At 42.5% G+C, this 27,546-nt stretch overlaps 1 protein-coding gene across 1 annotated transcript in view; it reads right to left on the bottom strand.

Annotated features, from left to right (window-relative positions):
* The window catches only part of MGAT4D (MGAT4 family member D), a gene marked incomplete at both ends in the record, with an annotated part of 33,956 nt that overhangs the window by 754 nt on the left and 5,656 nt on the right, over positions 1-27,546 (bottom strand). Inside the window, 9 exons of the mRNA XM_080936635.1 lie at positions 6,286-6,393; positions 10,726-10,856; positions 11,594-11,708; positions 13,242-13,317; positions 16,329-16,433; positions 20,287-20,333; positions 22,155-22,288; positions 24,005-24,142; positions 25,168-25,326. Of these exons, the coding sequence (XP_080792761.1) occupies positions 6,286-6,393; positions 10,726-10,856; positions 11,594-11,708; positions 13,242-13,317; positions 16,329-16,433; positions 20,287-20,333; positions 22,155-22,288; positions 24,005-24,142; positions 25,168-25,326 (1,013 nt within the window). The remainder of the gene's footprint in view (positions 1-6,285; positions 6,394-10,725; positions 10,857-11,593; positions 11,709-13,241; positions 13,318-16,328; positions 16,434-20,286; positions 20,334-22,154; positions 22,289-24,004; positions 24,143-25,167; positions 25,327-27,546) is intronic.

The following is a 27,546-nucleotide window of genomic DNA, read 5'->3' as shown; positions in this document are numbered from 1 at the left end:
TAAGATTTAGGAAAAGTCCTAGTAATAATAATCCTGTTAGAAATGTAAAATGAAAAATCAATATAACCACACTTGGTAGAGGGCTAAATGGTTACTTATGTCTATTTTATGTGCTATGAGGCATAAGGTAAAAATGCCAAGATTATGATATCTTAATATGAGATGTTATATATTTACTCATTTTAATCATTCATGAATTAACCAAAATTAGATTAAATATCTAACCAGGTCTTATTTAGGGTTCTATTGCTATGAAGAGACACCATGACCTAGGCAGCTCTTATAAATGACAACATTTAATTGTGTGTGGCTTACAGGTTCAGAAATTTAGTCCATTATCATCAAAGCAGGAAGCCTGGCAGCATCCAGGCAGGCATGGTGCTGGAGGAGCTGAGAGTTGTACATCTTGGTCCAAAGTCAGCCGGGAGAGGACTGTGTTCCAGGCAGCTAGGAAGAGGGTCTCTAAAACCACTCTCACAGTGACACACTTCCTCCAACAAGGTCACACCTCCTTAGAGTGGATCAAACATATTCAAAGCACCACATTCCATTCCCTGGCCCCATAGGCCTGTTCAAACACATGAGTATGGGGGCCATACCGAAACATAGCATAATGCAAAATACATTTAAAAGTCCCCATAGTCTATAACAGTCTCAACAATGTTAACAGTTCAAAGTTCAAAGTCTCTTCTGAGATTTATCTGATCACTTAACTGTAATCCCCTACAAAATAAAAATCAAAAGGCATATCACGTACTTCTGACACTACAGGCTATACATTACTGTTTCAAATGTCATGGTGAGGAAATACTGGCCCGAAGCAAGACCAAAAACCAGCTGGGCAAACTCCAAACTCCGCATCTCCATGTCTGATGTCAAAGCTTCTCCAAATCTCCAACTCCTTTCATTTTTGTTAACTGCAACAAACTTCTTTCTTGTGGGCTGATTCTACTCCCTGTTAGCAGCCTTCCTCAGCAGATAGCCCACTGCTATGGCATCTCTAACATCTCGGGGTCTGTAGTTTCAATGTTACAGCTTCTTCTTTCAATGTCTGGGATCCACACATGATCTGTCCTCCAAAGGGCTGGCTTCACCAGCTCTGCCCTCTGTAGCACTCTAAGCTCAGGTTGATCCACTCCACTGCTGCTGCTGTTGGTGGTCATCCCATGGCATCTCCAATGTGCTTGGGGTCTTATGCTGCAACTAGGCTTCACCAATAGCCTCCCATAGGCTGCCTTCATGGTGCCAAGCCTCAACTTCTTTTCATGATCCCTTCAGTCCTGACTGTCAAGTGCAACTGAGGCTGCACCTTCTCCAGTGGCCTTCTATGGCCTCTCACAGTGTCAAGCCTCAACTTTTCTCCCTGACCCCTTCATGCCTTCAAAACTAGTGCTACCTGGGTGAGTCTTACACATTACCAAGTCCAGCTGCAGCACAAGGTATAACCTTGGCTATCTGTAGAACACTGCTTCTTTGGGCTCTCAGAAAACACTTTCCAGAAGATTTTACCTCAGTGATGCTCTTAGTCTCTTCTTAGTCACTCTTAATTTTTTAAGTCCAGCTAATGAGCATCAATTGTCCCAGGAGTCCTTTCTATTTTTGATTCTAAAGTCAGAACCACATGGCTGAAGCTGCAGAGTTCTGTTGCTTGCTGGGGCTGATATATGGCCCCCTTGTTCAATTACATCGTCACCAACTTTTTGTTTTTGATGATTTCATTCACTGCCTGGGCTTGGCTGTCCTGAAACTTGCTCTATAGACTGACCTTGAACTCAGAGATCTGCTTGCCACTGTCTCCTGGAATTAAAAAGCATGTACCACCTTGCCTGGGCCTAATCTTTTCATGGTCACTATTTCTCAACATCCAGATTAAAAGCCTGTATCTTCAGCCTCAAAATCTGCATCACAGATGTGCCTTCAATTCCTAGATTGTGGTTCATTCCAGATCAAAAGTCCAAACAAAAACAACAACCAGGTAATAGTAATGCCTAACCTGATATAGCTCTCCCTCATGTAACTGCAAATGCCTAAATTTTTCTGGGAGGGATCTTGCTCCAAGTTCACCACTTCCTTACTTCCATTTAATAACCTTGAACACAGGGCAGGGTCCCAGCTCCAGCTGATCTTTCTTGTTCTTGGTTCTTCTTGAGACAGTAGAAAGTGAAGGGCACATGTGGAGGTAAGACTTGGTCTTACTTGTTACCCTAGGTCGCTGTTTATTAGTAAAATGGAAACCTGTCTAAGTCACTTTGCTACTGTACTGACCTGACTGAGCCTCCCTTTATTTTTTATTTTTATTTTTTTATTACTTGAAATGTTACCTAAGTCCCTTTGAGACCAGAAACTGCCGCCTCTGGCATTTAGCGCCTCATCATAAAATAGCAGGGGATTAAGTAAAGGATTAATTGCTAGAGTCCTTTCCCTTTTGTCCACATGCTTCTTGCTTAACAGGTTAGGAGGAAGTTTGGAGCAAAACCTTCTATTGAGCCAGGAGAAGAGACTCAGCTCACAGAAGGAAAAAAGTTTACACAAGCAAATATGGATTAAACTCATAAATTCATATATAGATTCATGCACACATATTCACAATTCTCCATTACAACCAGTTGGACCAAGCTTACATACTTATCACATAATTACATCCATGCACACACATCTACACTTACATGTGCATATGGAGCAAAAGACCAAGCACCAGTGCAGAAGGAGCTCATTCTGGATGAAAAATGAGCTCCAATCTTAATTGTATAGAGAAAGGAAAAGCCTCTACACCTTTATTTCTAAGTGAATTAAAGGCAAGTCTGTAAGAAGAAAGCTTCGTTCTCTTTAGTAAAACTAAGCCTGCTGTAATGGCTGGATTTGTGTCAACTTGATACAAGCTGGAGTTATTACAGAGAAAGGAGCTTCAGTTGAGAAAAAGCCTCCATGAGATCCAGCTGTAAGGCATTTTCTCATCTAGTGATCAAGAGGGGAGGTCCCAGCCCATTGTGGGTGGTGCCATCCCTGGGCTGGTAGGCCTGGGTTCTATAAGAAAGCAGGCTGAGCAAGCCAGGGGAAGCAAGCCAGTAAGTAACATCCCTCCATGGCCTCTGCATCAGCTCCTGCTTCCTGACCTGCTTGGGTTCCAGTCCTGACTTCCTTTGATGATGAACAGCAATGTGGAAGTGTGAGCTGAATAAACCCTTTCCTCCCCAACTAGCTTCTTAGTCATGATGCTTTGTGCAGGACTAGAAACCCTGACTAAGACACTTGCCTTGCTATTGAGAATCTGTCCCTTGGTAAGGAGAACCTGCCTGCTCCTTCTGCTCTCTCTGCAGCTTCTTTTTCCTCTTCCCCCTCTGCATTCCACATATTGCCATCTTAATACTTTAAGTTACTGTATACTTTCTAAGATACTCCACTCTGCATTCTCCTTCTAATCCTCTTCTCTCCTGCTCTGACATAACAATGCTCTGCTCCTGATGCCTCTACTCCTCAGCTATGTTCAGTTGTGCCTAAAAAGTTCTCCTGAGTTCTGTCTCCTCTCTTTGTCCTCAGCACTTATACATCTTTCAGAAAACATGATCACTCGTTAAAAGTTCACCACAAGTTTACACATAAATTCAAATCATAAATTGAAAAAAAGTTTACAGCAGAGAATGTTTACATGCACATCCATTAGGAGTAATTATCAGGTTAAATATCCATCACCTGTCACCAGCTTGGCAGGTTCATGGAGAATTAACCATCGCTTTAATGATCGAAGTATTAGTGAAGTTTTTTTTTATAGATAAACTCAGTCAATATTTTATCTTCTGTTCTAGCACCTATAGTAAATCGTTAATGTTTTTACAACCTCTTGGAATGTGCTCTGAGTGGGAGGTGCCTGCTTGCTACCTCAGAAGCAATTAACTGTGACACTAAAGACTGGCAGAGTTCTCATTGCAGTTTTGACATCAGATTTAATAACAGTGTCATTATAAAAAAGCTTAATAATTATGATAATTTTAGCAGTTCTTATAGGATCATCATTAAGGATTAAGGAATCATTTATTTCTCTGTATACCATCACTATAAGACAGTACATCTTCATTATTCTACAGGGATCTGCTCAAAAGGATGGGCTAACAACTAGTGGTTGTTATATATATATATATATATATTTCATATATATATATGAAAAGGAAAAGTATATAAAAAGCAAAAATCTTTCCTAAAATGGATTTCTCCAGGGTCTTTCCTACTAGAGCAAATCAGTCATAGATTTTAATCCAAGGTAGAGCCATCTTCGGAAGATCTAGTTTCTAGCTTATACTCGTTGGCTCATGACAATACAGGACTTAGCTCCATTCCCTTTCCTGGTGCCTCTTCACTCTTTGAACCACATGCTTTGTATTTTTTCTTTCTAAGCTTGCTATGCTTAATGAAAATGCTCTTCATGAGAGTAAACCAGAGGACAAAGTCTATGCTGACCTCCTTTGTCAACTCAGTTAATACAAATTTCTTTATCTTAGCCTCAGTCAGAATCTTAGGACAAGGGCAGAAAGCAGCAAGATTCTTCATAAGAACAATCTCTAGAGTTCAAATCATGCTCAGCACCAATGTCTTCCATATTCCTAGTAGAATGGCTCATTCAGTACTACTTAAAGCATTTTATGGCTTCCAAAACCTACAAAAATATGGTCAAGCCTATCAAGACAATACTCTGATCCCTAGTACCAACTTTTATCTTATTTAATGCTTTACTGCGGTGAAAAGACACCTGACCAAGGCAAGTCTTATAAAGAACAACATTTAATTGTGCTGGCTTACAGGTTCAGAGGTTCAGTCCATCAACAAGGTGGGAAGCATGGTGCTGGAGGAGCCAAGAGTTCTTCATCTTGATCCAAAGGCATACAGGAGAAAACTTGCCTCCAGGCAGCTAAGAGGAGGGTCTCAAAGCCATCCTCACAGTGATAAACTTCCTCCTTCAAGGCTACACCTACTCCAACAAGGCCACACCTCCAAATAGTGCCACTCTCTGGACCAAACACATTCAAACCACCAGACCAGGCACATATATAACATAAGGGGGAAATGACATTCTTACCCCAGCAATAATGAGATCGCAGAGACAGATTTTCCTCTGTGTATCTGCTGCTTTGTTTTATGTATATGATGGCATCACAGTATGCACACGGATTCCCAGCAGATCATTCAGGAGATTCTTCATCTGATCTTTTTCTTAGATTGTTCTCCCCTTGACAACTGGCACCCAACATTGACTAGTCTACCTCATTATCCCTGCAGTGGGTGAAGCCCAGTTCACTGAGAGGAGTATAGGAGGGAAAGAAGGGCAGGCTTGAAAGTGGCTTGACAGATGTGTGCATGTCCATTCAGATGCCAAAAACATCTGTGTAATCATTTCCTTTGTTGTGAGATGATGTTAATCGTATTTCAGTGGTAGAAGAAGCCTTCTAAATGATTTAAATTCCTGGTTGTACAGAAGTAAGCTAAGCTAAGAGGAGTGTTGGACTTCCCAGGGTCATACAGCCATGTGCAGTCACCGGGACACAACCTGAGCTGTTTCCTGTTCACCATGTCACTGTGGTTTGGGTAAACATTCCCTGTAGGCAAATGCTTGAAGCTTTGGTCACCAGGATCAGCCACTGCTAGAGTGCTGATACCTTTAAAAAATGAAACCCAAGAGGGAGAATTCAGGTTCCTGGGCTCCTAGGGGTTGTGCCCTTGTGACTCCACCTCTAATACATTGCACTACTACAAACCCAAGGCAAGAGGGATGGGCAAGCCCAGGCTGAGCCTTCAGGGACTGGGAGCTGACACACACCTGTCCTGCATGCTAAGTTGGCTGTCTCAGGTGTTCTGTCTCAGGGACACTAATACTGTTTTTATAGTTGATATAAAATTTAAGAATGACTAGACACTAAATGAAGCTGATTTTTAAACCAATAGTGACTTGGATAAAAATTCTAATTACATTTACAAGGACTTTCCAGTTCTGAAATGGTCTTCTTAATAATTTTGATTTTTAGATTAAAACAGTAACAGCTGCTGTATTCCCCCCCCCCCAAACACTTTCTAAGTCTTATTTGGATTACACAGCTAAAAACAATAGATTTATGTAGACCAAATTCTTTTTACCGTGGTAGACGACAGGTTCTTGGAAGATGGTTGGTACATCGCTACATTCCAACACACGGAAGGGTCACTGATGACAGTCATAGCGTGCCTCATGTTTCCTCCTCTTTTCTAAAGGTCTCTAATCTCACTGAGGCTATGTTACCCAAGTCCTTTTCAGAATCTTACCTTGAGGTACTGTACTCGTTCTGGAAATGAGGACTGAATGCCCACGTGCTGGAACAGAGATGGTCTGTACTGAACCCGACTTTCCTTCTTTTGATCCAAACAGCTCCTCTGGGGAAAGGAACACAGGCATCTTCACAGGGAAGATACACAGGCATCTTCACAGGGAAGGAACGCAGGCATCTTCACAGGGAAGATACACAGGCATCTTCACAGGGAAGGAACGCAGGCATCTTCACAGGGAAGATACACAGGCATCTTCACAGGGAAGGAACACAGGCATCTTCACAGGGAAGATACACAGGCATCTTCACAGGGAAGGAACACAGGCATCTTCACAGGGAAGGAACGCAGGCATCTTCACAGGGAAGATACACAGGCATCTTCACAGGGAAGGAACATAGGCATCTTCACAGGGAAGGAACGCAGGCATCTTCACAGGGAAGGAACATAGGCATCTTCACAGGGAAGATACACAGGCATCTTCACAGGGAAGGAACGCAGGCATCTTCACAGGGAAGGAACGCAGGCATCTTCACAGGGAAGATACACAGGCATCTTCACAGGGAAGATACACAGGCATCTTCACAGGGAAGGAACGCAGGCATCTTCACAGGGAAGGAACGCAGGCATCTTCACAGGGAAGATACACAGGCATCTTCACAGGGCCCCCAGTATCACCTCTGCCACAAGCACTGTCCATTGGATCTTTTTACATTCATTTCGTTCTAATAATATTACTATATCATTTAAATATTAGGGTTCTGTACTACTATTTAAAACTTGGCATGAAACACTCAGTTCTGGGGTTTTCCTACACAGAATTGCCCAGCAGAAGAGACGGGTGTGGGATGACTTCATGGTAAGTGTGTGGTTCCATGAACTCATATAAAGAAAGGCTACGTTCTACGTGTTTCTATTTCCTTTCTTTCTCTCTTAGAATAGAGGTTTTAGTTTTGTTTTTTTAGTTGTAGTTGTTTAGTTGTTTGCTTTTTTATTTTTTGAGACAAGATCTCACTCTGCCATAACCCAGGCTGTGGAAGAATTTATCATATGATCTATTCTGATTTTGAGCACAATCTTTCTACCTCAGCCTACTGAGTGCTGAGATGGCAGGCTTGATCCACACAACCGGCTCTTCACCCTTTTCATTTCAATAGTTTACGTGATGTTGGGGGGGGGGTTAACTCCTGTCACTATGACTCTGCCAGAGCACATCAGTCACCACAGCTTTGTCATCTGTGTTCCTTAACTCTGCATTAAACTGGATTCTCCAACATCTCTTAAATAGGCAAGAACTTGGTTAAAGTACAATGTTTATACTATACTTAATTGAAACAGTTTAGATAATCTCCATGAAGATATAAAATGGCTAACCCCCCCCTTGACTCTGTTAGTGACAGGCCTCGTGAGTCACTTGGGTTCTAGGGACCAAACTTGGGTCCTCTGCAAGAACAAGTGCTCTTAATCCAGAGCCATTCTGAGCTTTCTCTGCAGAGCCCTGAACTGTTTTAAAAGTTAGACTGTTTATTTAACTGTTAACTTTTACGAATCCTTTACATGTTGTGATATAATGCGAGGCATTCCCTGAACATGTGGTTCACAGACCCTCCTGTCTCTGCCGTGCCTCCTTTGGACACACGGGTGCTGCTCAACCAAGCTCTGCTCTACCCCCGTTTGTTTAAAGTTCTTTTAATCAGGACTATTATCACTTGACTTTTGCACCTTGATTGACACTAGCATATGGCTTTTGCTTCCTTAAAACTGCCTTTTGTTTGGTTGGGAATTTCTTCATTTCATTGTGTTGTGTGGCAGGGTTACTAAGGAGCATATAGAGTCACACATGTTTTGTGAGTGCTCTGTTGCTGAGTTAAACTTTAAATGCATAGAGTATATTGTATTTAACTTTAATTTTAATTTAATTAAATTTTAATTCACCATTTTGTTTTTGCTATTGTGTTGTTGGAGATTTTTGTATCTATGTTCATGTGGGATTTACCATTTTTATCTTGGTTTACTACCATCACTGTGTGTGTGTGTTTTTGTGTGTGTGTATGTATGTGTATCTCTGATTGTGTAGCTCAGCTTGATCTCAACCTCATTCTGTAGCATAGGTTTGGCTCCAAGTCATGATCTTCCTGCCTTGACCCTCCAAGTGCTGGGATGCACTTTTTCTTTTTGTATGCTCTTTGGGTTTCATGTCTGGCTCATGTTGAATGCAACTCCTCTTACCCAGTTCTCTGAAACCCTGGGGCTGATGTGTCCCTGAGGCAGGGGCTTGCTGGGCACAGGTGGGTCTAGGACTCAACACATCACTCAAAAAGTTCCAGGTGCTTTGGGAGCCACAAGTTAACTGGAAAGACATGGCCAAGAACCACACCACATAAAACCAATCTCAAAAATGGCACAGAGATAGCATCCAGAAACTTTGGTCACAGAGATAGAAATCTCTTTAGGGGTGGATGCTACGTTCTTGAGGAGCATGAGCTTGGTGGACAATGCAGAGACAGTGAGCACACACACAGTCTCATATTCAGGCCCGGGTGAAACCCAAGGCAACTTGTTAAGCCTGAAATGCTAAAGGGCCCCAACACGAACTCAAACATCCTGCTTTCCCTGCTCACCCCAAGCTTGGGAAGCAGATTTCAGCATGCGTGGCCAAGGGTTTCAGGCTCTACCAACCAAAGCCCAAGGTTCAAGCCAAGGCTGACGCTGCAGCTCTGGCTCAGGGTCCCAGGGGTGCCCAGGTCCCTAGGAAGGTCCCACTGAGCAGGTTTCTATCTGCCACCGTGAGGACAGATGGGCTGGGGTGCAGAAGGTCAATGCCCTATGCTGCTGCTTCTACAAAGAAACTTGAGGCAAGATCTGTTTTTTGTTGTTGTTGTTGTTGTTGTTGTTGTTTTGTTTTTTGTTTTTAATGGAAGAATGTAAAAGTCCTTGTGCGGGTCTTACTTACTCTCTGAAGTTCAGCTAGAACTGACTTATGAAAACACCCAGACTTGAACATTGCTTTCTCAGAGGCTTTTAGTCACTTACTCAGCTTCTGTCTTACATGTCAGCTTATTCAGGTTGTCTGCTTCATCACAGATGAGATTTGACATTGTGTGGGGCCTGACGAGAGAACGTTTCCTTTCTAAGTTGATGAGTTTACATGCATGTGATTGTAGAATTCATTATCCTGTTAAGGTCTGAGACTCCTGACCCATATTCTCTCATTCTAAGGCTGATACCTTTGGTCTTCCTTTCCAATTTATCTAACTTGTTAGTAATTTATCAAGATCAGATCTCTTTCACACAGAAGTCTGGCAGTCTCCAGTGGGACCCCTGTGGAACCGTCCAGGACATCTGACTGTTTGGGGCAGTGTCCCTGAACTGTTTTCTGCTGTCCTGGGGTCCACTATAGAAACTATGCTGGTGCCACCTAACTCTCCTGGGTGGGTCACTCTATGCCTGGTCTGTCTTCTCCCATCAGTGACTTTTAACCTGCACCCTACACTTCAGACAGAAAGAAATATATATAACATTAAAAAAATCTATTCTGATAATCTGCCTCAGTGCATTTTGACAATTTATGCTTAAAGAAAATATTGAAATGTTTGGATTTATGTCTTATTGTTTTTATGATTGTTTACCTCTGTTCTTTTGTTCTTGTTTTAGGGGCTGAGTTTTTTTAAGATTTATTTATTTATTATATATAAGTACACTGTCGCTATCTTCAGACACACCAGAAGAGGGCATCAGATCTCAGTGCAGATGGTTGTGAGCCACCATAGGGTTGCTGGGATTTGAACTCAAGACCTCTGGAAGAGCAGTCAGTGCTCTTAACCACTAAGCCATCTCTCCAGCCTGGGGCTGAGTTTTCATTTTGTTTTGTCTCTGTGTCCTGACTTTTCCTAACTATTTTGAATCTTCACTTCACTGAATATTATGAAATGTCAGCAAAATTTAGGACACAGAAGTTTAACATTCTGTTGTGTTCATCAGATCATTAATTTTTGGTAACGTATCGCAGTGACCATGTGACCGGATGTTTTCTCAGCCTGTTTGGTGTTTCTATATGGGTACTGTGGTAATCTGCATAAGGTTGACCCAGAGAGTGGTACTATGAGGAGGTATAGCCTTGTTGGAGTAGGTGTGCCACTGTGGCTGTGAGCTTTAATACCCACACCCCAGCTGCCTGGAAGTCAGTCTTCTCCTTTTTGTATTTGGAACAAGATGTAGAACTCTCAGCTCTTTCTACGTCATGCCTGCCTGGATGCTGTCATGTTCCTGCCTTGATGATAATGGACTGAACCTCTGAACCTGCAAGCCAGCCCCAATTAAATGTTGCCTTTATAAGACTTGCCTTGGTCATGGTGTCTGTTTACAGCAGTAAAACCTTAACTAAGTCAAGCATCCACAACAGGCTCTTCCCAGCTGCACACCCCCACCAGGGACACTCACAAGAGGCTCCCCGCAGCAGCGCACCCGAATCAGGAAAATGTCATCTAAAAGTATATCAATAGGCTTTGTTTTGTAGAACATCAGGAAAAAATGCACAAAGTCAGTCAGGTCCTTCGAGTGAAAAAGTTTTCCTGTGGAGGAAAGCAAACTCATGAGCAGGCATATGGCATAAGCATTGTCTGTCACATTCAAAGGAGCAGGCATTCTATCCTCTTGGTTAGTGCTGAAGGATAGCACCTTGAGAACCCAAGTGTTACAGGAAATTAGGAGTAGCAACTTGGACATCTTGGAGATTAGACACTCAAGTACCAAAGCCCTGAAACTCTACGTCTCTGAGAGTCAGCTGGCTTTTCTAATTGGTCAGTTTGTTGGCTGAGGTATTGGGATTGGACTTGCAGTCTAGCGAGTGCTGAGCACACACTGTCCAACTGAGGTATATCCCTGGCCCGTCAGCATTCCTGTTCACAAAAAAGGGATAGTACGCGATTGTCAATGAACAGGTGCATACTCATAGCATCCAACTTTATGTTTGTGCAATATGTGTAAATGTTAATTTGCTCATTTATGGTGTCTATTAGAAAAAAGTGATCAAAATATGTTAGCCTAGACAGACAGGCAGACAGACAGGAAAGCCAATCTTTAAGTGGAGGATGGTGGCATGCACCTATAATCCCAGCATTTGGAAATGGGGCAGAAGGATTAATATTTTGAGGTCCTGCCTGGATGAGAGTTTGTGGCCAATCTGAGCTACGTTACAAGAGCCTGTCTTAGTAAGAAAATAAATAAATACATAAATACAGAAGTAAATAATGAAAGGAGAAAAGAGAGCTTGAGCCAATGTGATTTTCCATGATAAACTATGGCTTACCTATAAATCCAAGGACTGAAAACTCAATATAAAACCAATCTTTTGAAGTGAGACTATTTACAAAATCTTTCATTTTTGTAAAATACATCTCTTTTGCTACGATATCATCTTCTAACTAAAGGGGAAAAAAGCCAAATTTAAAAAAAGCATTAATACCTCCAGATTATACCATTAAGTTATATCTAAAAGATGAACAGTTCTTCCAATCAAATGCACAGAAACCATCTCAGTCTTTAATCTAATGCACCAAGAGTAATGAAACCTAACAGCACCTTTTCTCTTCTAAGTGCTGACCGTCTTCTTAAGTCTCTGAGACCTTTATGAACCCATCTTAACTCTCATCAACACTTCAGCTTCTAATGTGATTATCATAGTCCATTCTGGTTTTATAAGAAGATTCCGTAGACTAGCTTACACACAGCAAACAGTAAAGCCAATTAGTTCTGGGGGTCCTGGGCTCCCCAGAGTTCAGATGCATGTGCTAGGAGACTTGGGGTGTGATGATGCTCAGTCTTCGTGGAGCTGTTTACTGTGTTCTCTGACAGAGTGAAGGTCTTCTGTATGCAACCATTAATCCCAGTCCCTAGGGCTCTGTCCTCAGGACTAAGACACACTCCAGAGTTCTCAGTACTGGAAAGACCTAGTCCTCACATCTGAGGACTGGGACTTCAACATGGTAACTTACAGCAGAAGCACAAACATCAAGAGAATGACACACACACTTGCTCTGTGCCTGAGATGCTGCGGTGTTTCTGTCTGTCGCCATCATGAGATGCTGAGGTGTTTCTATCTGTAGCTACCACGGTTGCTGAGAGGGAAGGAGGGAGCTAACCATTGCCATTCACACCTCAGTGGTCAGAAGGATGCTGCTGGGATCCTTAAAAGGAGGCTTCCCTGGGCAAGGGGGTAGTGTGAGAGCTGTCTTTCCTGATTTATATACATGACGTGAGAGCCTTAAACCAAGCAGTGTCCCGCATCAGGAGGGCACAAAGCAAAACTTGTTCCCGGATGGAAGGAACTCGGGCTGCATCTGGAGTTTCTTTACTTCACCACCGACTATGGAGCAGAAGGATTTGTTTTCCTTGCAGAGGGAAGAGCTGACCTTCGGCCTTTCTCTAGCTTTTTCCTGGGCCTCCTCTGATAATTCTGAAAACATTATACGTGCAGACATTTCTCTGTAGTGAGATACATGCTTATGGGAACCATGCCACTTTGTGTGGCAATTGGCAGAGACAGGAAGGAGATGTATACCCAGGATGGACTCATTTCTGCACTGCACAAAGACCGCATAGAACTGTGCCACTCACAAAGTGAGAGGGAAGGTGTGGTCAACATCTGGGCAGCTCTGCCGCAAGACCTGTAGTAAGTGCTTCTGTGCCTGAGCCTATGGGGTCAGACACAGACACGGGGCGATTTCTAACCCCCCTCAGTAGCTTAAATTTCCCTTTCAGCTTCTGCCCTTTAACTTCAGTCCTCTGTGACAGTAAACACAGCAAGAAGAGGAACTCACACTCCATCTTACACTTTCTTTGGGCATATTGACTTTAGAAATGTATCCTATTTGAAACTCAGGGTGAAAGCAAGTAATTTAAGGAAGGACAGAAAGAGGGATACTTTTGTTTAAAGCGCATGTATATCAAGTTTTCACCTGTAAATAATATGTGGCCTTGGGCTGTGCATACAGCATCAGAACACAAAAGTCCAGTGCTTGTTTGATTTGCCAACTGAAAGCAAACAATGAAATCGGTTAATGTTCATTCTAGCAGATCAACTTAAAGGCATATTTCAGTAATTAAACAGCTTACATTTTTTTGGTACAACAGTACAAATGTAAATATATCTATATTAAAATTCCATTAAAGAGCTTCTCCTCTTCATTGAGTGGGCAGGAAGTACCTGCCTCTACTAAACTAGGACTGCATTTTAGCTAAATTTTTATTTAAGTAATAAAGTTACTATCTTCCAGGGACCAGCCCCTGGCAGCTGATAGGATCCCCATAGTGGAGAGAAGCAGATAAGCTCTGAGCAACTAGTAATCTGGTTGTTTCTTTATTTATACAGGCCTTTACTTATGAGGACAGACTACTGATCATTCGAGAAGTGCAGATAACATCATTTTGTCTCTGGACATGTGTTTGATTCATCATTACATGTCCAGGTTTACAAGTTCTGTCACAATTAGAGGAAGTACAACTAGAACAGATTTCATTTTTATAATCAGTCCTGAAACTCCAGTTCAGAAAATGTAAAGAATGTCTCCGCCAATGCAAACACAATTATTATATGGCAGCCTGCTTGTAGGTTGGCAGGATTTTCAAGTGCCCCAGACAAATAGAAAATATCTAGACTGGTCTTTTATGAAAACAAATATTGATGCCTAATTCCCTTTTTATATCATTTCGTTATATACACGATTCAGTAGGAAATGTTATTTTTAGTCAACATCTTCTGCGCTAAGTTCTTTGTCTTCAGGGGTGAACCCTTTGATCCTCTATCTTTAAGCTACATTTTAAGAGAGCTCTAGGCATATTATGAAAAGAGGCTTTGAGTCTGTTACCAATTCTCCTGGCCAGCTGGAGTTGTCAGCTATCTCTAAGTTTACCCTGTTTCTATTGTACTGTTTGAGTTTGCTTAGGGGCAGGGGATACCCCAAGATTCCCGGAGTCATGGCCTCACAAAGAAATTCCTAGCTTTGCTCTTATCCGTGCTTATCACCATCTCCAGAGTATAAGAAGACTTTCCAATAGGGCCAGATAAAGTTATTCCCCTAAAGACAGAAGGGATAGTAAGTATGGGATATTCCTAAAAGAATCAGACATAATTTTCTCAGGGAAAGGCATAAAATGAATCATAATGCAGAAACTCTCCAAGAATACCACACACAGAGACCAAAACCTAAAAGTGAGAGATGGAAAGGCAGCATTCAGCTCAACTTTGCTGGAACTGTGTCAAACGGCTGTACTGGCTTCATGACTTTCTGCCATTTCTAGTGGATATATAGCTGTGCCAATATATGCTGATCCGTTTATTGTCCACTCTACAAAGACTGGACTCACTTAGAAAGAGGGACTCTCAGCCGAGGGACTGCCTCCGTCAGATTGGCCTATAGGCTATGGTAGGTGCATTTTCTTGACTTATGATTGGTGCTGGAGAGCCTGGCCCACTGTGGGCAGTGCCATCCCTAGGCTGTATTTTAAAAAGTAGCTGTGCAAGCCTTGGAGATGAAGCCAAGAAGAAGTATTTCTCCATTGGGTCCTGTTTCAAACTCCTTGGCATCCTTCAGCAATGGTCTGTGATGTGGAACTTTATGCTAAATAAATCCTTTTCTCTCCTAAACTGCTTCTGGTCAATGTTTTATCACAACAACAAATAGCAAACTATATATCCTTTCTTGCTCACATGAACGTATACAGAAATCTTATTGTGATTCATTAGCAAACAGGACACTAGGCCATGTCCTAGAGATATACAGAACAGAACACAAGCCAGTTCTTGTCCTGGGGTCTACATATTAGAAACAGAATTGGGAAAGTTAGAGCAATTAAATTAAATGTTGGGTAAAGATGTCAATAAAGAAGATCATTGGACAACAAGATGGAAACAGTCAGGCAGAAAAGGCCTGAGTACCCCATGTAGCCGAAATGCAATGCCCAGGCCTGCAGTGTGGGGGACTAGCCACCTCAGCTACAGAGCAGGGAGAGCTGGGGCCGGGGGTCAGGGGTGCCAGAGACCAACCACAGTAGGAAGGGTGTCCTATGACTTATGGGAGGCTTTGGACTTGATCTCATGTAAAATACAATCTTCTGACTACAGAGAAGAGAAGGCAGACCAAGTAAAGTCTGAGCCAGAGCAGGCCTGGGCCAACCCAAGGCAGTAGGAAAGGGCTGGGAAGTGTGATGCGGAGTGTCAAGTCAGAGGACTGAGGAAGAAGAGCTGCAGGAAAGTAAAGTACTATGGAAACTTCCAGAGCTCACAGTACTACACTAACCTAAGGACAAACAAACCCCTTACATAGTTTAAGATTTAAACACACCACACGTGATATAATATGAGCAGAAAGGTCCTCAGGGGAGAAATATCTGGCAATCCTTACTCTTTATTATTATTTATTTTTGAGAAATCAACTGAATACATTTCTCAAAATACCACATTTATTACCTAAAATATATAAACATTTGTCTGTGTGTAAAGGTTTCAACTTTTTAATATTCTTTCATCAGTATTGTCAGGTTTTATTCTCACAGCTTCTGAACAATCTGGTTTGTCTACTAAACATATGCATTTGTAGTATTTTACTGACTGTATTGGTAAAGTTGTGGAAATTCAGTGGAAAAGGCCAATTTACTTGTCTAAAATGTCTAATACATAGAAAAGCTGGGAATAACTTTTAGGGGCAATGAATTCAATCCCAGGCTTTGCCACCATCTCAGCTGTGTTTCTGCTGAATGTTGTTTATGAGCAGGAGCAGAGCATCATCCAGTGCACTGGCAAATGTTTACTAGTTAGTTCAGAATGGGGGCAGATGGGCTTCCTCCTGGATATTTTGCTCGTTTTCATGGTTAATTTCATGCTACCAACTAAATGTCATTGAACTGGCCTCGGGGGATTCACAACCCTTGCCAGTCAGTAGGACCTGGCTCCCTCGTGTCCCCACGCTGGAGTTTGATCATCTCCCAGATGCCTGTTCCAAGACATCCTTGGGATATTCTCTCTCAGATCCTGTTCTTTGACCTACCTTTCTAAGTCCTTTATTGTTTTCTTGTCCAGTAATGTTTTTGGATAAAAGACGGTCGGCATTGAAATGACCTCCAAGAGTCCGGACCGCACTTGCTCTTTGAATCTATAAATACAAGTAAAGGAAGGCTGAATGCCAATAGAGTTGAATTCCTTATCTCACCAAACTAACGTCAATACTTAACATATCTTCTTTAAGCATGTCACATGACATATTGACTTGGGTTACCTTACAGGTACCAATAATATATGTAAATAAATATTTCCTAGCCCAAGTATTTATAGATTAATGAAAGACGTATTAGTAAATTAAAATATATGGACCAGCAGGATGGCTCAGTGGATAAAGACCCTTGTCTCACAAACCGAGTGACTCAAGTTCCATCTCTGGAACCCACATCGATGTGGAAGAGGGAACCAATTACTATAGAACTGTCCACTGACCTCCGTGCACAAACTGTGGCATGCATGAACCCAAACCAGCACACAAAATATCAAGCACATTTCCCACAGGGTTATAGATACTATGAGTTTTCATAGGGTCACTGCCAGAGGCACCCTTTGACAGTCAAGAGGAGAGAAAGGCCGGTTACCGTAAGAAAGTAGTTACAAGAAAAATACTGCATCAGATCCTTTTCCGAGTGGATACATTCCATTTACAAAGAGCTCCACTCAACAGCAGTACAGTTTCTGAAGGCGACTAAATGGCTAGCCAGACCTGGCCTGACTCACTTCTACAGCCCACTGACTGTGCGGACTATGCTTGGACTATTTAATATTGACCATGGCTGGTCCTCCTGCCTCTGTCCCCAAAGCACTAGAATTATATAGTCTGCTGCCACACCCATCTTCTGGTGTAAAACTTAGAAGAATTAATTCTAATATTTCCTCACAAAGTAAAACTAGTTGTCTAGGAGACAAGAAGAGGGGCTTAAGCTTAGCTAGAAGTAAAAATAAGTGACAGAGTATCTAATTTTAAAATGAAATTATATAACTTAAAGGTATATGCAGGAATTAAGTAGAGGCAGATCAAAGTCACATGGAATTTCAGTATCCACTCTGATAGAGAAGCTTGAACTGCGGAGGCTACTAAGAAGTTTAGACTGCAGAGAGCATCACCCCAAATCCAAAGGCACAAAAGGCCAAATAAGTTCCCATTTGTTGATATAATCCCCCTTAGTGATGGACATTTAGTCTCTTGTGGTTCTGCATGGTGGCAGCTTTCTAAGATTTTTTTAAAAAGATTTTTCTGGCTTTTAAGTTTACGTCACATCAAAAGTCCTTGTGATGATTACTCCAGAACTGACAGTCACCCTTGCAAGTGGATAGTTTTCTTCACAGTAATATGTGGATTGCTGTCTGTAGGCAGGTGAAACATAAGGCTAGAGCCTGTGGTTGGACAATGAAAAAGGAAGGTGGGGCTGCAAGTTTCAGAGAGGGACAGAGACAGAAGGGAGATGGGTAAGATGGAGGAAGAAGATGAACCTGATCCATGTGGCTTGAAAGAGTCACAGGTGGCCATGGATGTCATAGAAGAACAATAGAATAATGCAGGGTGCATTGGCTCCATCTAGACCTGCAGCTTGTGTTTATAGCAGTTGGGTTCTAAGTTCTTAGCACAGGCATTTTGCAGTTGGAGATTTACTGTTATAAATCTGGCTGATAAAGTATAAGCCTGTAGAGTCTTCTAGGGGAAAGGGGTTCAGAGCCAGTGGCCAGCAGTCCTAGGCTAGCCACAGGGGAAGGATAGCTTGGGAAATGTGAGCAGAAGGGAACCTGGGAAGACTGTGGCTTGCAGCTCCCAATGGGGGAGGGGAGACCACATTGCCAGTATTAGCGAGGATTGTTTTTTTAATAATTTCACAATACAGTAATATAGTATGTATGGGGAAACCTTGCAGTAGTATGGTTTTGTATAAAATGAACTTATATTCAATCCCAATAAAGTATTTTACACACACACATACACACACACACACATGTAAACATATATATGTAACACAATAAAGTTATTGGGAAGTTCCAAATTTATGATCACTACAAATCTAAAGCACTTTTTCATTACCTTAGGAGAAGTGAACAAAAGACTTTAGCTAAACTTTATGAAACTAAACATGGATTTACAACTGACACATTTACATTAACTGACATATGATAATTGAGAGACAATCACTTAGAAAAAAATTGGTGTTTGGGATTGAACTGCCAACAAATACCTCCAAGTCTCATGACTGCATTTTTGAAATCACTTATTCTATAATGTGCTGGTCTGTCACGGCTGATGTGAGCTGGGAAGAGAGTTCACGAGGTAAAACTGTTGCTGCATACGCATGAGGACCCAAGCTGGTATCCCAGAACCCATGCTAAAAGCCAGGTATGGCTGTATTGTAACCCTGGCACCCTTGGAGGGCGGAGTCAGGAGCATTCCTAGAGCTGGAGGGCGGAGTCAGGCATTCCTAGAGCTGGAGGGCGGAGTCAGGCATTCCTAAGGCTGGAGGGTGGAGTCAGGCATTCCTAAGGCTGGAGGGCGGAGTCAGGCATTCCTAGGGCTGGAGGGCGGAGTCAGGCATTCCTAGGGCTGGAGGGCGGAGTCAGGCATTCCTAAGGCTGGAGGGTGGAGTCAGGCGTTCCTAGGGCTTCCTGGCTGTGAGTCTACCTCCAGGTTCAGTGAGACACCCTGTATGAATGTGGGATTCTCTATATAGTTCCAGAGATAATGTCAGGGAGGGCTGCAGAGGTGGCTCAGCTGGGGTAATGAACGAGGCAGAGACGCTTGAAATCCTCCCCTGGCCTCCACGTTACTGGTGGTACGCCCCTACACACATGTATACACCGAGTACAAACACATCACATCTACACACATACACACTCATCCCACAGAATCGAATAATTGAGTTGTCGAATTGCCACAACTTAAAAATGATTATTCAGACTGCCTGCCTCTCGCACCGTCTCACACTTTTCTTAGTTTTGGTTGTGAGCCTTGCTCTCCTCTAACAGCTGAGCCACCTCTCCAGCCCCCACATACTTCCCTATTCTTCATTTTCAGCCATAAACTACAGCAATTTCTGAAGCCACTGATTTTTATATGTGGATACATGTATCTATTCACATTCCTATGTTGTGTGTAGATGTCTGGGGTTGACTTTAGGTGTCGCCCTTGGTCTCTCTCTACCTTGTGTACTGATGTGGGCTCTCCCACCTAATCTTAAGAGAGCTCACCAACTCAACTAGTCTGGCCAGCCAGCTTGCTCAGGGACTCCATCTCTGCCTCCTATGCGCTAGCTTATGGATGGGCTGCCAGGCTACCTGGCTTTGTTTTTGCAGTGTGGGATTTGAACTCTCATTGTCGGGCTTACCCTTGTCAACTACTAAGTAGGGTAAACCAAAACACAATGCATTGTTGCTAGATACACTCCTGTTAGCTAGACTCAGCTCAGTGCTGAAGCTTCTGGCCCTGGTCCATAGGAAATTGCAAATTTCCTAGCTTAGCTCAGAATCTCACCATGGCCTACCAAACCTCCCTCCTTAACCTCAGATATCCATGCTCCAAGTGCACTTAAAGTTCCAAAAGTCTTATCCATTGCCCTTTGGACCTCTGTGCCTTCCCAGTGGGTTCTATGACAGGAATGAGCTCTCTGACTTCATCTGCCCTGGACGTCTATTTTTACCTTTAGATCAGCTCGTCTCTGCCTTCTCCCTATCTGCAGGTAGAGTCAGATACAGCAGGAAAATACAAATTCTAATAAGCAGTCTGCAAACTTTCTGTGCTATACTTTATCACAGATTAGAAAAGGCCACAGGCTCCTCTCCACTCCTCGGATTCACTAAAGAGAGTGTGATAAATAAATAAATAAATAAATAAATAAATAAATAAATAAATAATACAATTGGACAGGAAAAAGCATGACCTAAGAATCAAGAGTGGCTGATGTTGAAATTTATCGGAAAGTACTTACTTGGTTTTAACCATGTGAACAACAGATTTTAAATAACTTTCATCAGTCTAAAAAGAAGAAGAGAAATTACTGCAACTCAGGGTGCCTCACGGTTTTATTAATGTAACATTTTTGCTCCATGAAATTTATGTGTGAAATGTCCCCATGGCTTAATGCACATTTATTTTAAAAACTTACTTGTGTACAAAAAATACTGCATACTTTCCCCGTGTCCAAGTATGAATGTTACTACATCAATCACACTTAAATTATATCTCCAACCCACACACATGTAAAATGACAGACATGGGAAGCCCATCAGCTACTGTCAACCTCAAAAGTCCTGTGGTGTAAAAACAGGATCACCCCGATTTTATAGATGTAGTGGGCTCAGAAAAGCTCCTGTGACAGGAAGCAGAGCAGCTGTTCTTTGGAGAATGATCACAGAGGCACAGTCTGTGTTCCTGACTAGCTCTGAGTGTCCCCTACTGTCACTGTGTTCAGATATAAGAGATACTAAGAACAAGTTTCCAGAAATTGAATTTTAAAGTGTGATACATACTGTCAATTCCTCTCCCCAAAACTCTGAAATAGCACACATTCTTTATAGTTTACTCAAATTCTCAAAAGGGAAGAGTGGTTACCATTATGGGTTGGAGATAGGGCTGGCCCAGGTCTATGCCAGGCCGTCTGGGTATACATTTAATGTTTCTATGAGATCCTGAGTGTGTGAACCCATGGGTCTAAGATTCTTGTGCCTTCTTTTGGGCTTTTTTTTTCTTCTCTTGGTTTGTCTTGTTCAAATTTGATGTGATATGGTTTGTTTTACCCCATCATGTTTTATTTTTTGTATATTTTTAAATGAATAAATGAAAACCTAGTCACTAGGGTAAAGGTCAACAACTCAACTGTCACTTAGATCTGCTTCGAGAGGGAAAATTGGTTTTCTCCAATTGAGTGACACGGGGTGTGTCAACCACGCCAGGACAGCTCACATATCCAGGAGGAGTAGTTCACCAATGTCTAATGGACTACATAGGTTTTGTGTTATGCGTGTGTGTGTCTGTGTGTGTGTGTGTGTGTGTGTGTGTGTGCACATGTGTGTATGCATGTGTATATATGTGTGTATGCACATGTGTGTATATATATGTATGTGTGTGTGTGTGTTGAGGGTTCGTGATGGTGGTGTTTAATTTTGGTTTTTGTGTTTTTTTTTTGTTTTTTTTTTTCCAGTTCTGGGGGTTTGTTGTATTGAGTTTTTGAGGAAGAAACTCAAAGTTGGGTAAGTAGGGTAGGGTAAAGGATCTGGAAGAACTTGGGGGAGGGAAAGAATTTGATCAAAATGTATTTAAATTTAGAATTTGTTTTAAATAACAAATAAAAAAGGAGACAGGTGCTTTTAAAATCGGGATAGTGAGACGTGCGTCACGGAAACATTGTGCAGGCTAACGTGTCTGGAAGAATTCTCTGCAGTCTTCAGGCCTAGGGCCTTCAGTTAGTAGTATTTACTGGTTTTTAATGATTCACACAGCAACCTTTTATTGAGCTTGGAAATTTTTTATCAGTAATGGTTTCAATAGTCTATTTGAAATGTACTGTTACAATTAAATGAATTGATTTTATAATTAAGTGTAATAATTTTTATCTTACCAAATGCAAGCATTCCATGTTAACTGCAGCTCAGTTTTAGCAATCGTATGGCTCTCCCGTAAGATTCATGTTTATTTATACAGTTCTTGGAACCAGCCTAAGTACTAAATATTTTACCCTAGCCTCTTTTAAAGGCAACTGTGGATTGTTTCCTTTATGTGAAGAAGAAATATTCCTCACGGAATTGAGGAGATTTGGGAGGCTCCAGAGGGATGAAGGGAACACTGTCCCATACATACGTCAGTGACAGAGATGATCACCACCAAGTCCTCCTCTTCTTTGGGGGTCATTCTGGAGAGAACAGAGTCCACCGTCTGCTTCAGGTAGGTGTGGTTCCCTCGGTTGGTGGTGGTGATTCCCAGTGCAAAAGAAACTGCAGGCGGGGGCACAGATGTGGAACAAACCGTAGGTTACCATGGGCTCACACTTACCCCTGTGAGCGAGTTCATCTTGTCCTTGTCAAGAAGAGCTTTTTGAGCCATACTACAAAAATGGCCCTCAGTCTTACTTTATGTCCTGTTTTCATTTTCTGTCTTTTGCAGTGGGTCATGAATAAATGCACTAGACTTCAACGTGTTCTTTCTTACGTTTTGTTGTAGAGAAAAGAAAAGAAAACATTTTTCATGCGTTAACACAGCTTTACCTAGCTAACTCAGTACACATTGCCCCGAGGGGGCTGGCTCTCCTGCCTTTCTTTCTGAACAGGTTCGAAGAGATACCATGAAATATTGTCTTTGTAGAAAACATGAATGAAGTCACTTCAAGCTCCACATGATCTGGACAGGAACTGAGCCTCCATTGGCAGTCTTGGTCACTCTGATTCCACACCAGTGCCACACCATCCTTCTGAGCTCTCGTTTCTCTACCATTTATATTTGTTTATACTTTAGTTTAGGCTGTCTATTCTTCAGCCTAATATCTTATAGTTTCTCTGTAATTTTTCCTGTTGTCTTTCAACTTCTCCTGTAAACTATAGTTTACACACACACACACACACACACACACACACACACACACTACATGCACTCAAACGATTTTTTGTTCTTCATTAGCCCCGGTTTTGTGGGTAGGAAAGCGGGAAGACGGGGTAGATAGTAATTAGCTCCACTGCCCTGGGTTCTGGGGACTAAGCAGAACAATGAGAAAACAAGTTTGAGTTGGGGACACAGTAGAATTTAGTAGGTGTCACACAGAGTACCATGACACCATCGTCTCACACTGAAGGCTTGGGCTGTATGTCAGAGGCATGTGATACATGTTTATTCCCAGGGAGCTGTCTCATCCGGGGACTGGCACACCTCTTCTGTCAGACTCTACAGGCTTCTGGCTGTTTCGAATGCTGTTTCTGTCACAGACACCCCACTCTGCCACGGGCATGCAAGGGCAGATATACATGAACACAAGTCTGTTCCAGCAAAGCCCTGTGCACAATCAGGCAGCCCAGGAATCTGACCCTGGGCCACCCACTCCCTGGACAAAGAAGATTTGGGAAAGGTCAGACATTCTCAGATCTGGTCCATTGCCTCTGTTTCTAATCGCAGTGCTGTGTTTTGGTCATGGGAAACCTGAGCTCACACTTCAAGGCTAAACTCCCTTTTCTTCACAAAATAGTGATAACATGGTTATAACCCCAGGGCTCAGGAGCAGATGCAAAAGCATTATGAGTTCAAGGTCAGCCTGGGTTACATAGTAAGACCCAGTCTAAAAAATAAAATACCAAAATTATTAATAAATAAATAAATAAACCCTAACCCCCCACACATACACAATTATAAACACATGATGACACACATACACACACAATGACACACATCCTCACACAATGACACACATACACATGCACACACAATCACACACACAATGACATACACACATATGTATACAACAACACACATACATACCCATGATGACACACACACAATGACATATATACATACATGACGGCACACATACTCAAGGACACACACAATGACACACTCACATCTTACAGTGAACCCCATCATTATGTGTGCTAACTGAAAATGAAACATATAGACTCCCCCAAGATCAAAATACTTGAATTCCGTTTCCCACTTCCAACGGTGCTTACCGCCTGCTCTCCCCTTGCTGGTGGCTATACGCGGGGAAATTTTCCCTGCCGTCCTTAGATGAGGAAGGAAGAACTTCAAGGCTTCAAATTGGTTAGGAAGTGTTTCATCCTGACCCAATATGTTCACCTTCTTCTCAACTGGAAGAGACAAAAGGAGGCCCCGGGTTCACAACAATATGTTATTTCTTTGGCAGAGATGCAATCTTTAATTTTAAAAAAACGTTATTCGTAAGGCGGTAGTGGGGATTCTCGTCCTAGCATGCACACATGTGCTAGGACCTGCTAGGGCCTTAAGAGGGCATAAGATGCCTTGTTGGAGTCACAGCTCCTGAGGTAGGTGTTGGGAGCAGAACTCTGGTTTTCTGGGATGATGAGAGGCACTCTGAACTATTGAGCCATCTCTCCGTCCTGATAGTAAATCCATCCACAGAACTAGTGTTCGAGGAAATACATGCAAGTTATTGTTATCATAATTCTTTCTGGTATAGCTCAATGGTTATTGATGAACATCACTTTTAAAGCCCAGCACTGTGAGCTGTGCCAGAAGCCAGCAGAACTGCCAGCCCCAGACAGAGGAGCATGGGTAAAAAGTGCCGTGGTTGGTGCCCAGAGGAGCATGGGTAAAAAGTGCCGTGGTTGGTGCCCAGAGGAGCATGGGTAAAAAGTGCCGTGGTTGGTGCCCTGTTACTTTGATTGAGGCTCCCTTCATTGAAATTTGTAACTTTCTAAAATTCCATCATTCAGCAACTCTATTCACACCATCTCTAAGTAATCCCTTCTACCGTTTTGGAAGCGGCAAACAAAGTGGGGACCCACGGGAGGCACAGGAGACTGAGATGGAGAAGATGGATGCGTGGGACATGATTAACAGGAGGTGTGCAAGGGGAGGGGTGAGAGATGATTCCAGGGCTTCTGGCTGCTTCTGTTGAATTGACCATGCATGGGGTGGACTTCAGAGAAAGGATGGGGAAATCCGTATCACGGTGGAGATGAGGAAAGCATATCACCCACGTATCTTGCCTGAGTTTTGCATGTCTCAACATGAAACAGCCAGTGCTCCTTTGCTTGTTTATTGGGGGAAACTGACCTAGAGTCAGATGCACTAAACTCCCCACGTTTGTGTGAAATGGATGAGCATTCACAAAGACAAAACCAGCACGCACGGACATTTCCTGATGGCCTTGCTGTGTGGGCAGTTTTATGATTCATTTGACGCAAGACTTTCACCAGATTGTGGCGATTACTTTCACTTTTGTTTTTTAAACGTAGCATAGTTTCCTTAATCTCCAAAACGTGGTTTCTGCAGCTAATTAGTCGATTATCTGCAAAGGAAACAGAAAGGTATAGTTTGTGCACTTATCGGGTAATATGAAGTTTTTGGATAACAAAGGTGCTGTGTATGAGTATATGTGGCACTATGTATGACTATATATGTATAGCCATCGTATGTGGGGTTGTACATATATGGTACTGTTTTCCAATGATAGACTATAACCCCAAACTGAAGTACAGCCTGTCCTCTAAGTTGCTTTTGGCTGGAGCGCTTAATCACAGCTGCAGCAATCAAAGCGGGGCGGAGCCATGAAGCCGAGATATCTGTATAATGGTTTCTTCCCTCCAGTCGTTTCTAATCACTGGGTACAGATTTGAGAGAAAGAGCAGATGGGTATCACAGAGGCAGTCAACACAACAGGCATGCACTCTTTCTAGGCTCTGCTCTTAAAGCAGAGACCATACCAAGAATTTCCCTTCTTCTTTGTATCTGTCCCTCTGGGCTACTGTAAATATGGGTGACTCACGCTGGGTCACCAGGTAAGCACAGTGCCCTAGAGTAAGAGAGTATCAGTTAGAAAGGCATTCAGGGCCATCAGTAAAGCTAGAGAAGATGTTCTCATGGGAACCCATTATCTTTTTTCCACAGTGTTAATTAGCCTTATTATTGGTTTTTTTTTTTTTTAATTGAAGGCCCCTTACTGGTCCTGCTTCCATGAGTGGCCAAGATCAAAGGAAAGGAGAGGGCAGCCAGCTGGTGCATGACAGTCATTTCTACAGATCATTTTACACACAGAACTAAACGGACAAGCACAGAGTAGCTGTTGTGGTTAGACGTTGGCAGTCTGGGATGGGGAGGGGTGAGGAGTAGGGGTGTCATTGAAAAATACAGGCTCCCCCTATGAAAACTATTCATCTTCACCGGACAAGGTATGGTGTGTGCCCCTTTGAACCCAGCACTCAGGAGGTGGAGGCAGGGGGATCTTTGTGAGGTGAATCCAAGCCAAGCCTGGTCTACACGGTGAGGTCTGTGTCAGTCGGGGCTACTTGCTGAAGCCCTGTCTTCAACAACCATCACTGAGTGCTTAATGTCCTCCAGTGTATGACCCAGTTGTAGGGTTACAGCACTGACTGCTGACTTCTGTTCCCCGTTTTACCCCATAAACATGGGGGAGATAATTCAGTGAGTGACTTGTTATGTGGATTTCAGTGATGAAGAAAACACCCCCTTTCTTTCTTTCTTTCTTTCTTTCTTTCTTTCTTTCTTTCTTTCTTTCTTTTTCTTCCTTGCTTGTTTTCTTTCTTTCTTTCTTTCTTTTTCTTTCTTTCTTTCTTCCTTCCTTTCTTTCTTTCTGTGAGGCTGGGGTGCGTTTGACACAGACTCTGTGTATGTAGCCCTGGTTGTCCCAGAACTCTATAGACCAGGCTGGCCTTGAACCTCTACCTCACAGAGATCTGCCTGCCTTTTCCCTATGAGTACTCCAGTTAAAAGTATCCACCCTATGCCTGGCTAGTGACTTCTATCTATTAAAAACAATAAAAAATAAAAAATGAACCCCCCCCCCAAGAACTGGCAGAACTGCAGGAAGGACAGAACGTACATGGCACAAGAAGAGAACTGACTCCCAAAGTTCTCCTCTGACCTCACCTGCCCCGTGCCTCCCCAATAAATAGACAGATAAATACAAAAGATGAAATAAATGGCCTCAGGGCTGGGACTGTAGCTCAGTGGTAGATGTGTCGCCTAGAATAATAAACTTAATAATAATAAACTCCTGATAAGGTCCTAAGTATCACTGATTCTCACTTTCATAACAGGTACAGCTTACTCTCAGAGATAAAAAACAAAACAAAATAAAACAGATAACGCCAAGTGTGGGAACATCCTGTCAGCACCCTGGAGGCTGAGGCCGAAGACTGTGAGATTCAGGCCAGGCTGAGCTGTCTAGCAAGACTGTCTCAAACAGGAAAAAGAGAGGGATCCACGTCTGTTTGCTTACATTTCTCATAACCACACTGCAAAGGAGAAAACATGAAAGAGACTTTACATCTCAGTGGACCCATTACATCTAGATGAGATTTCAGTTTTGAGGATAATTGGTGGAATGTCTATTCTCTTTTAGGAAGGTCTCAGCGGGGTGTGTGTGTGTGTGTGTGTGTGTGTGTGTGTGTGTGTGTGTGTGTGTCTGTGTCTGTGTGTGACATTTTTACCTCACAATGTCACTATTCAGATGCTGAAAATGAATGACCAGAGATGTCCACACCCAACA

The sequence above is a fragment of the Micromys minutus genome (assembly GCF_963924665.1).
Source record: "Micromys minutus genome assembly, chromosome: 24".
Lineage (NCBI taxonomy): Eukaryota > Metazoa > Chordata > Mammalia > Rodentia > Muridae > Micromys > Micromys minutus.
Note: the sequence above shows the minus strand (reverse complement) of the source record. Positions and strands in the feature narration are given on the sequence as shown.